The sequence below is a fragment of the Anneissia japonica genome, unplaced genomic scaffold (assembly GCF_011630105.1).
Source record: "Anneissia japonica isolate Jap-2015-1 unplaced genomic scaffold, ASM1163010v1 scaffold171_len658169_cov177, whole genome shotgun sequence".
NCBI lineage: Eukaryota > Metazoa > Echinodermata > Crinoidea > Comatulida > Comatulidae > Anneissia > Anneissia japonica.
This window is the reverse complement of record NW_022733907.1, coordinates 146,229-158,775: the sequence shown is the minus strand read 5'-3', so window position 1 is coordinate 158,775 and position 12,547 is coordinate 146,229. Positions and strand designations below refer to the sequence as shown.

Here is a 12,547-nt window from a genome sequence, read left to right as displayed (position 1 = left end):
TTGATCTCAGTTCAAAGGAAAAAATAAAACTTATTTCTAAATTTACAAATTTCACCTATAAACCTCTTAATTTCACAAAAGAGTGGGTTCTTTTCCAAACAAATACATCCTGCTTAATATTGTGTGTTTAGATTTAGATCTTTTGCTTTAACTTAGGAAACTGAGATCATTTTAGATACTATTTCTGTAAACTAAATTTTTTTTTCATATTACTGTAAACCTAAAGTGTTTTGATAAACTTACTCTGCACTACGGAATTTCCAATTAAAAAAAAATTAATTAAAAAGACCATAGATTAAAAATAAGTAAGGCGTACATATTTTTAATCTATGTTAAAGCATAACTATTTTTACATAATGAAATTTAGTAAATCAAATTATTATTTGTGGCTTTTATTTATTAAATAAATTAAGAACATAATCTCAAAACAAAATTTAATGACAAGAAAGATCGACGTTTCGGGTCCATCATGGAACCATTCTCAAGATCAAGTAAATTGAAAAAACTAAAGGAAGTAAGTAATTTATTTACATATCAATAGGGCCAACTGTGTGGAGCCATAGTGGAGCGAAGCAATAATTAGCCCTTCTTAGCAGATTAACTAGATAAACAGTTTGGCTTTGACTGAATCAGTTTGTTTGTTAAGTGTAGGTTTCATTTCTTTGATCCAAAGCATTTCTTTAATTAAGCAATCAAACTTGGATTTGCACTTAGATAAAACCTTGAAATAATTAACAGTTTCAGTAGCACTATAATAATGATCTTTTAAAATGTTGTCCTATGTTACCTTTACTGTGCATAATCATTTTTTATTTAAAATAGAAGTATTTAATCAATCAGTAACTTGTGTTTTTTTTTAATGAAATTAATGATTTTCCTTAAAAAGATGCTACCCAAGGCGAGACTTTTTTTATACCTTGTTTGACGAACTCGCTGACTATTGTACATTTTATTGTACTGTATATATGTATTCCTAATAAAAAATCCCTAATACTAATTTAACAGCATCTTTTTTTAACGCATGCAATGTTACAATTTTTTAAAGTTGCTTTGTAAGTTACAGTATTGTAACAATTTATTGCCAATATTATTATTATTATTATTGTCATTTCATAAAACAAATGAAATAACAAATAAACAAATTAAGGTTCCCGTAAAATAAGGTATAACTGTAGTTTCTGATTACATAACTAAATAAACAAACCAAAACTTTAATATAATGAAGGAACTCTGTATTTATTCCATAAAATAGATGATTATTCCCAAATAAACAAGAGATAAATAACACCTGGACTTTTAGACTATATGGCATTTAAAAACAAACGGCTTTTATTTATTGGCTACAGCATAGATTCTCAACCAATAAAAAATCTTTTTAAAAAAAAAAATGACCAATTGAATTATACTTAGTTGTCACTTACACAATCACAGTGTATTAGATTACAAAATTATGGACACCCAAAATTACATACATCCCAAACCACATCAGGACCAACTATGGAAGTAATAGTGTCAAATAAAGGTGGACGTAAACTCTGCCATGAAGGCTTTATGAACACAGTACAAAAATCAACTACAAATCATATCTTCTGGAGGTGCGTTGAAAGGACGAACGGTTGCAGATCTCGTTTGATGACAGACCTTGCCGTTATAGAACCAAATATTGCGTCAGATCATAATCATCAACCTGACCAAATAGCTATTAATATAGCAAAGGCACGTGCAGTGATGAAGGGCAGAGCGGTTCAGACCAATGACAATCCAGCTAGGATATGTTCTGAGTCCATACAAGAATTAGACCAGTTAACAAAAATGCATATACCAAAAGAGTCAACCTGCAAACGAACCATCCGCAACCAAAGGACACACGAATATCCACACGAGCCTAATACTCTTGTAATTAGGAGATCTTGTAATTGAAATGGATGGAGAATGGTCTAAAACAAGAGGTGACGATTCCAAACGGTTTCTTCTCTATGACAACGGCCCTGATACTGAAAGCTGCATCACCGTGTTTGCTACTGATGACCACCTCAAAGTATTATCTAATGCTGACGTATGGCTGATGGACGGATGCTTTAAAATGGCTCCACCAGGCTTCCTACAATATGTCATCCATGCACCAATAGGTGAAGTTTCTGTGCCACTTGTCTATGCATTTCTCCAAAGAAAATCACAAGAAACATACGAGGAGCTGCTCAATGCCATCACAAATAACTGTGACATACTAGGATATCCAGTTGATCCTGCTAAAATAAAGTTGGACTTTGAATTTAGTGCTATTCAAGCTGTCAGATTAGTACTAGGAGATGGAGTTGACATAGAAGGCTGTTTTTACCACCTGACACAGTCAACATGGCGCAAAATCCAAGAACTCGGTATTGTTAACCACTATCGTACAGACCCGACCTTCAAGCATTTCTGTGGGATGCTTGACGGATTGGCATTCTTACAGTTGATGATGTTAGGGAAGGCTTTGAACTTTTGCGTGATACTGCACCAGCAGTTGCAGAAGAGTTGCTAAGTTACTTTGACATATGTTAACGGCATTTACAGGCAGCGACATCGACAAAATCAGCAAAACACTGTAGTTCGCCATATTCCGCCGAGATTTCCACCATTCCGCTGGAATGTACATGAACTAACTTTGCATGGCTCTCATCGAACCAATAATTTATGTGAGGGCTGGAACAACCGTTTTAAGAATATCGTTGGCCTTACCCACCCACTTATATGGCGAGCTATCAAGCACATTCAGCTTAAAGAGTCCAGTGCGCAAACTAAGGTGTTGCAAAGCAGTATAGGCAATCCTCCGAAAAGAAGAGAAAATAGGGAACGCATCCGATGACACCAGCGACTTCAAGTACTCTGCAACAGGTATAACCATGATGAAATACCAATTTACGAATTCCTAGAGGGTGTTGGCCACAACATTCGCCTTGGTGGGCAATAATGAGAGTTTTAAAACCCTTAACAAAACACAATTTGAATAATTACGTTTTATGTTGCTATTAAGATACCTGTAATAACATAAAGCTAGTTTTTTATCTCTTTTTATGTAAAGATATGTATAGATAAAAGTTACTTTGTACGATACGTGATGACTAAGTTTATGACGTGTATTAATTGGCTCAAGATAATTATTAACATTCCATACTCTTCCATATTCCTTATAATTTTATGTAAATTAAGATAAAATTTGAGATTTTAACATGCCAGTAGTAAGCTTGTTTAAAATTGTATTTATGACGTATTGTGTAAAGATAAATTTGACCGTAACATACCATATTCTTGTTAAAGTAATGTATTCTTTTATTAAATTTCGATTAAGATTAAAATTGAGATTATTGACATACCATATCCTTGTTAAAGTATGCTTTTATTCAATTTAAATTAAGATTAAAGTTGAGATTATTGACCATAACATACCATATTCTTTAAAAAATATGCTGTTAGATAAAACTATGCTTTAAATTTAACATATATTTTGCGTTACTTGACAGTAACATACCAGCTTCTTCAACATCAGTTGACTCCATATTTAACTTATTTTAAATTTACCAAATACATTATTTTGTGTTAATTGACCGTAACATACTATATCCTTTTTGAAGTATGCTTTTATTTAAATAAAAAATAAAGTTGAGACGGCATGTCAGTGATACATTAATCTTGTTAAAAATTGTATTTATGTTTTATTGTGTAAAGACGAAATGTTTGTACCATTCCATATTTATTTGTAGCATTCAATATGCTTGCATTGTGAGTTCAAAGTTGAGATTACCGGCCCGCAACATACTATATTCTTTTTAAAGTATGCTTTTATATAAAAATTACCGCACTACAATTTAAATATGTTGTGTTTATTGAACTCAACATACCAAATTCTTCAACATCAGTTGGCCCCCATATTTAATTTATTTATAATTTAATTTAGAGTATATTTGTGTTAATCTAAGCTTTATCATAACCTGAAAAAACTGAGTTTGTATTCCTGATCAATAGCAGATATTTGTGAGTACAAACATTGTCAATAGTAGTTCACCTTGATGTCGAGACTGAATAAGTTCTATTTTTTAAAATGTCAGATTGTCTCTTGTTTTACTTTTTAATCTGTCTAAAGCCATTATATATATGACTGTGAAAATGATGATGAAGATGATGATAAACTAATATTTGAGTGACTGTTTACCAAAGCAATATATTACTAATACATAAACTATGAAACAAATACAGTGGCAACTAGTTCTACAGCATAATTGTGGTGATGACATGTTATTTATTAATATTATTTATATTTTTTAATCTATGGTCTATTTTATTTATTTCATTTAATTATTCCTGCAAAAAGTAATATAAATGGCAACTTATGTGACATTACCAGTTGATTTTTAAAAAAAGGTTCTCGTAATCTTGAAAGCTCTGATGACAAGGCTTTTTGTAGACATCATTACACACAGTGGCAGAACTTATATTGGGATTTTCAGCGCAGGCTTGTGATTACCCTTCCTTCAACTAACAGGTCACCTTGTAAATAGCATTTTTATTAATTTTTTGTACATTAACTGTGACATGTCTGTCACAGTCTTGAGAGTGTCATTTCTGGCCATCCAAAGGTTCCAATTCTTTAATTAAAAAAAAAGATATTTAATACTTGGACTTGTTTTCAATATAAACATTTCGTGTTTTTTCCGTTTTAAAATGTTTGTGCTCGTTAGCAATTTAGATTTATTGTTGATGTTATCCATGACAGTAATACGTACCGCGAAATGCTAGGCCTCTGAAAGTCCTTATAGTTGGTAGTCGCCACGTTATTGGAAATTTTTATTTCAAATTTCGAGAAAATGGTTTATAACATTCCCTGCAAGTTCATCGTTCAAAACTGGTGCCGAATCAATTTTTAGAGCCTCCCATCAGAGCCATTAATAATAATATTTTAATAATTGACCGCAAATATATTAATAATATCTAATAATATTGATAATTTAAAAAAATACTTAGTCCTACTCCCAGAGCTACTCATAGGAGCTAAAAACTAATTTATTTTAGTTCTCAAATGTGCATATTCTTTATGCTGATACATTAAGTAAATTTTTGCTACAGGGTATTTTACAGCATTTACTTATTATTATTTTTTTCCCTTGAATTTTATAATTGGGGGCCAATTTTTTTTCTTGATTCAATTCTTGCTTATACAGTATTTAAATATTGAAGATTTAAAAAAATATATATCATTTCTATTACCGAATTTTTCATTGGGGCCATTTTTACCAGGGCCATTTTTTCCAGGGCCATTTTTTCCGGGGCGATTTTTTCCGGGGCCATTTTTTCCGGGGCCATTCTTACCTACATTCGTATGCATTACCCAGCTTGTTGTTTCTAGGTACTATCACATATTATGAAGGCTATTTCACAATCTATATAGGCTTAATCATGAACACAAATACATCCATACGCCCCTCCAACAAATACTCATGCTTCCCCAGTCCCTCGCTTCCCCAGTCCCTCTCTTCCCCACTAAAAATGTCATACTTTAATTAGTTAAAAATCACAAAAAAATTACAGTATTTTGCAAGCTAACGTCCCTCACAAATTATGAAGCCTCCTTCCCGTCACCCATCAGCCCCACCCCAATTTCAATACTCCTAAATACACTGATCGCCACATTTTGCGACTCGCAACTCGCATTTTGCGACTCGCATTTTGCGACTCGCTACTCGCATTTTGCGACTCGCCACTCGCATTTTGCGACTCGCAACTCGCATTTTGCGACTCGCAACTCGCATTTTGCGACTCGCCACTCGCATTTTGCGACTCGCCACTCGCATTTTGCGACTCGCAACTCGCATTTTGTGACTCGCAACTCGCAGAAAAGAAACCCTCCCCATAATGCTGCAGCTGTAATCAGCGTTTGAACCTATAGGCGAGCAGATTACGGCCCAAAAGTCCTCTAAAAATCGTAAAGGTGGCAATTTGGATATTTTCTGAAAATATAGGTCTTGAGAAGTTCAGAACTCAAAATTACCCAAAATCCCTTTGGGGGAACACCTCCAAATTACGCATTCAAAATGGCCCCCATTTTCCGCTTTAAATTATAGTTTTAGCTAAATTATATAAAAAAATAACATCACTCGAATAATCATCATCAAAAATTGGTGAAACTTACTCAAAATATTCGTTAATTATCGAAAATGAATCTTGCGTTAAGAAAAACTACAATTTCAATCACCATAGCAACCGTTGCTATGCAAATTTAAATTTCCTATTTTATTCATGAAATTTAAGTATACAGGAAGATTAAAGTTTATTAAATTCTTTATTTTCATAGGTTTTATGAATATGTTTAACATCTGAATTATCTATTATTATCGTAGAATAGGATTATGTAAAAAAATGCTGAAACTTTTATATAATTGCATAGGAACACTCTTTTTATCGTCCATAGCAACGAAGCAAAATCAGCAGAATTGCACATACATTTGTCATTGACCAAGCAAAATCATGAGATACAATATATTTATATAATAAACATCTCTTATTGAACAAAGTTAACACATTGATGTATAAAATACAAGGTCATCACCATAGCAACTGTTGCTATGCAAATTTGAATTTCTTATTTTTTCATAAAATTATTATATAATGAAGACCTAAAGTATAGTAATAAATTAGTATAGGATTTATGAAAAAATGTTTATTAAATATCTTAAGATAACACAATTTAGTATGAAAGCAGGGTCATCACCATAGCAACTGTTGCTAATTGAAATATCCTATTTTTTTGTAAATTATTAAAATGAAAACCTGAAATTTATTAATATAATTAAAGGTTTCGTGAGAGATGTTTAGTTAATATTGTAAGATAACATAAATGACAGATAACATCTTAATGTGAATACAATATTGATAGTTATCGCCATAGCATTGAATAAAAATCATTAGAATTTGCTGTTTATTTGGCTTTACATTTTTTTAAATAACACACGGTCTTTGTTTAAAAAAAGGTGTACATAATAATGTTAAAATAGGTAATCACCATAGCAACCATTGCTAGCAAACTTAATGAAAACTTGTAAGTTTAATGAAAAATTTTTATTAAATGTTTATTAATATTTATTTCATTTTATCAGATCAACAGTGAATCATTACCACTAAAACATATAAAACTTAAATATCATAGGAGAACATTAATAATCAATTTCAAATATAATTTCATATATTGCATCACAGTATGGTTTTTAATTTCCATATAAAATAATTTTGGAAATTTAATGCAGTGGTTTGTAGAACAAAACGTCATTACCATAACAACCATTTCTACGCACACTTTAATGTATAATGAAAAATTAAAATGTAATAATGTTATTAATATCATAAGATAATATTCAGTTATAATACGGTACATCTCAAAATAATTCCACATACATTTATGATTAAACAAATTATGAAACAGTGGTGTAGAAAAATACAGTGTCCTCACTATGGTAACAATCACTATATAGACTGAGACTAAACATTAATTTAGGGACTTAAGATTTGATCAACATATCTTCCCATTTTCTTTCATTTTGCATCAAGCCATCTGTTTTTAATTTATATGAAGCATTGTACAATGGTTTTCTTTCTTGACTTTAAATATCTTCATACATTCTGATAACATACTGTATATTTTATAATATACATACATATCTTTCCAAATTTCTCTCATTTTGTTCACATCTTGTTGGAAACTCTACTTCGATACCTATGTCTTAGTTATGTCCCCTTTTTAGTTTTTCAATTTCATGTCATGTATTTTAATTCATAAACATCATAGCCCATTCCACCATCAGATTCTTCCTCTAATTCTAGTATTAAATCTGTCACCTGCCACTACTGTAGCAACTCTAAAAATTCAAATGATGGGATTGGATTGGATTTATTCGGTGTAAAGGATAGCCCACGAAAGTCTAGAAGAAGGCTTATTTCCAGGGCCGTCGGAACCGCAAAAAAAAAAAAAAAAGAAAAAAAAAACAGGAATTTTATACAAAATGATATAAAAAACAAATGTCTAAAGATTAAAAATACGGTACATAAAATTACATAAAAATTCAGTTTCACATATTAAATATTACATACATATGCCTATTACATTAAAGGTAGAAATATTACAATTAAAAATATCAAATAAGAGACAATGGCAAATAACAGAAAAGTCTACACCCTAAAAAAAAATTTAAATTTTGACAATGTTTAGAGGTATAAACATATAATTACAATTAACTATGTATGAAATGTTGGGGTTAGTCACCACACAAGGCTTATGCAGATAAAGCAAGCCCTGATTACTTGCTATTTTTGGTTTCCAGATGCTATTTTTTGGGTATCACAGAGGCCATAATTTCATAATTTGTTCACATCATGCATGCTGTTTCTGCCCCCTTGCTGGGGAGTGGTATTTGGCTCTATAATTGCCAGTTGCTTTTTTCGGGCACCCCAAAATTATACATTTAGACTACAATACAGCAATCATAATAACGTCTTTGATTGGATTTGAATATTAATTTAGTCCGATGACCTCGTCGTGGTGTCAGACGAGTGGTGGTGGGGGATGTCGAGATTTGTAACGGGTTGGCGACCCGACAAAATCAACAATTCTCTTGCAATGCAAAGCAACGATAACTAAAATTAAATCAATACAAACATGCCTATACGCTACAACCAGAACCATCAAATCTTTGCCCAGCTTTTTAGTCCCCATGCTCAATGGGAAGATATGGCTTTGCTTTCTGGAAGTATTACTATTTTATAAGACTAAATATAGCAACCCTAATTAGTCTATACCAAATCGAAACTACTGATTTTTCTAGGGGCTTTTTCCCTGCACCCTTACCGGGTCCTTTATTTTCCATTGATTCCAAATTGGATTCACTTTAAACAAAGTTTCATCTTCATCATCATCATCATCATTATCATAATTATTTCATTTTTTTTCTGGGCATCCAGGTAAACAAAGTTTCCACGGTATGACCACTGAATCTCTGTAAAACTAGCCACATTTAACAACATTGTGCCCCTCCCCACTCTTTTACAAAAAAAAAGCTTGATAGCCCTTGAATGTTAGTGCTCTGTCTTACCTGTTAGATCTGTACATGGAGGTATCTATATGGTCTGTCTGAGTATAAGGTCTACCAGAAGAAAACACGGGATTTAATTACAGCATTTTAACAATTCAAGTGATAGTATAACTGACCTGGAGCGTGATAAATAATTGATTATGCTTCATACTGAATTTGGTAAGTGTAAATTAAATTGTACGAGCAGTAAGTTTGTCGAAACGCGACGTTATTTGTGTAGGCATAGGAGGCCTACTGTATTTCCATAGATAATTCATAGCATATTGTATCATGTGTATTCATCATGTGTATTCATAGAATATGTTCTAGGCCTATTTAATTAATTGCATATTGTTAATATTTCTCAATACTGCACGTCGTGTAGATATAATTATAGTTATCATTGTTATTCCTTGTACATAGTGTTTCCTGCACTTTATTTTTTCATGGAGGAATAAGCAACTTAATTGCATTTTGAACAATACAGTATATCATTTTCGCAGTAGACCTACATTTGTCTATTCCCATGATTTAAAATGATCTTACGAATTGTAATTTGGTCAATGCTACCACATTCTGTGTCCAGATATAGAATTTTTAACCAGGATGCTTTTTTCTGTGCCCACTCTTTAGCATCATGTACAGGGCATAGGCCTTTATTATCGCTATATTTTTTTCTTGAGTCATACCAGTAAGAATATGATGCCCTTTAAAAAAGTCTTGCTATTAGTATTATATATGGGAGAGTACCTCATGAATATTATTCACACACCCTCGAGCCTGCTATGGGGATATATTCATGCCACGAAACTTAGAATATGGAATATAGTGTACGCTGGGAGCAAATATTTCAATATAGATAAATTTAGTAAATGACGATGTACAGTATATTGTACTACATATTTTCATAACAATAACTTAGTTATATTTAGATGCCTTAAGTTTCAAAATTTGCTCACCTTGGCCCAAAACATATGGGGCAGAGGTGGGTATATCTCTAGTCCCCACTAACTTAAAATCATTGTCTGCCAATAGACAGGATGGGGAGGGGTGGTGGTTATACAGGTTTGCCAGCTTGTATTTCCAGGCATCCAGAGGTACCATATTTCCAACATAGACTCTATCTCCGTGCTAATTTTATTTCTTTGAGGGGAGGGGCTAGCGGCTCTACAAATTGTCAGCATTTATTTCCGGGCATTCAGAGTTGCAAAAAAGTTGTTCAACAACCACGATGAGGCTGATAGTGGATGCTCAGCCCCCTACTAACTTTTACAACAAAATTCGTTTAGTTCCCCCCCCCCCCCCGCTTTGACTATAATGGCCGGATCACTTCCAAAATTCTTCCGACGTTTATGGGTGGTGATTGGACAGTACACCGGGAGACAATCCCCTACTCTTTTCCGAAGAGGGTACTGTGTTCTTTAAAGTGCATATGGGCCATAAATTCACACAGGACCAACGGCTTAACCGTCTTATTCGAAAGACGGTGCGCTTTGTAACTTGTATTTCAGCCCTCTAGCTGAAACACAAGGAGAGGCAGCGATGGTATTTGAACCGGGGACCTAGAGATCTCCACGGTTCAGCGCACACACAGTGGCTACAACCAGATTAGCCGACTGAGCTAAGCTGCTCTCTCTATCTGATCATGATCTGATGATGATCTGTGTGAATTCTCCTGCCCAACAGTGGTACGAATCTGCAGTTAAAATTTAAAATATAGGTATGCAACTACTGTACTAGCCTACTCATTTTTTTAATTTACTGTACATAATAAGAATGAGAAAGTTTACCTTACCGATTTCAAGAGTTGGAAAACCTTGAATTTTGAAGGATTTTAAAGTCCTTAAGTCATTAATAGACACGTAGCTCAAAATAGGAAAAGCTCATTTCCCGCCATCTAGGAATCAAAATTTTCTCGGGGGAGGACCCCTGCGGGTTTTGGGATAACCTTTGGCCCCCACCCCCCAAATTTGAAACCATTCATATTCCAATTCATCATATTCGGCCACCACACACACACTTTGAAAAACGTTCCGCCGCCCCTCTAGACTACTTATGGGTTTCAAAGGCTTATTAAGTCAATTTTAGTGGGAGTGGAGCATCTCTTGCTGGGGCCACTCCTGCCCATACAGCTGCTTGCTGAGATATTTAGTTGAAATAAAATCAGTGTGCAACAGTGTCCCAATGATGCGGACCTTTATTGTGCTCTAGCTGAGACCAGAAAAAATCCTTTGTTGAAGTCAGGGCTGAGAAAAGAGATTTCTTTGTTAAATTGTTCATTTCTGATGCGCCTGAGCAGCAGGCATGGAGTATTTTATCGTCAGTGATTGGTATCGATTCAGCACCCCATTCTCCGCCACCCCCACAGCAAAATCCATTATTTTTGCCAATGCCCTCGTATACCCACAACTTCAATTGGTTACCCTGATTATTTCACGAGTATTTGGGTTGTATTACATTGAAAGGTGTTACGTAGATAGTTGTATAGACAAGCTATTGGAAGCAATTTGTTCATAGATGTGTTAAAACATGGGAATAACTAATTTTATCATACAGTATTTCATATAACATGCACAGGTTTTGTATGTGATATATCATACAAGATGTATATCCCAGATATAATTCATAAGGCACTAATTAAGAAAATATAATCGGTTACGATCATGTGATTTAAATGCATGGCCCCAATGGAAATCAGTGTTTTAACTGTTTGAGCTACCCTGGGTAAACAAATGTAAATAATAATAATAAATAAAATAAGATAATTTACTACAAATAACCTACGTCCAGTATGTTCACACTGGCATTATTATCTTATCACTTGTATAAGGACGAATTCTAATACCACACAACGGCGGCGGAACGTTTTTGAAGGTGGGGGGGGGCATTCCATGAGGTCCAATATACGAGCGAAGCGAGCATCTAGGCTGGGGGCTAGGGGGGCCGTCTAGAGCCCCGGTGGGGTCTACGGATATTTTACCAATTTTTATTTTACGTTTGGTGAATTTTATAAGTCATTTTATAGGCATCAAGCTATTGTAATATGACATATTTGTTGTAATTTTCAGTGGCGGATCCAGGAATTCGAAATAGAAGGGTCCAGGGAGGGTATTTTCACAAATAGAAGATCTGTACTACCTCAGCCCCACCATGGTTGGGGCTGAGATGAGAACATTTGTGATTAGGCCTATGGCATGGATTGCGGGAAATTTCACTCTTAAACTTAAATTTGAATATAATTTTCCTTATATCTCCATTTAAAAAAAAATTGAACAATTTATCCCCCGCCCTTGAATGCGTCACAGATTTCACTTTTCCTCCGATGGATAAAATTTACCCCTCTATGTAACCCGAAAATGATATTCCAACTGTGGCGGGTGGAAGTCGAAATAGAGGGGACCCAGGCAGGGTTTTGCGCAAATAAAATGTCCACCCACCTCATCCGCACAACT

The 12,547-nt window shown here is 33.9% G+C and overlaps 1 protein-coding gene across 1 annotated transcript; it reads left to right on the top strand.

Annotated features, from left to right (window-relative positions):
* The first annotated feature begins 1,921 nt into the window (after nucleotides 1–1,921).
* Nucleotides 1,922–2,529, top strand: LOC117116254. The gene has a single exon (XM_033260253.1). The coding sequence runs from the start codon at nucleotides 1,922–1,924 to the stop codon at nucleotides 2,522–2,524; it is 603 nt and encodes a 200-aa protein (XP_033116144.1). The 3' UTR covers nucleotides 2,525–2,529.
* Nucleotides 2,530–12,547: the final 10,018 nt, after the last annotated feature.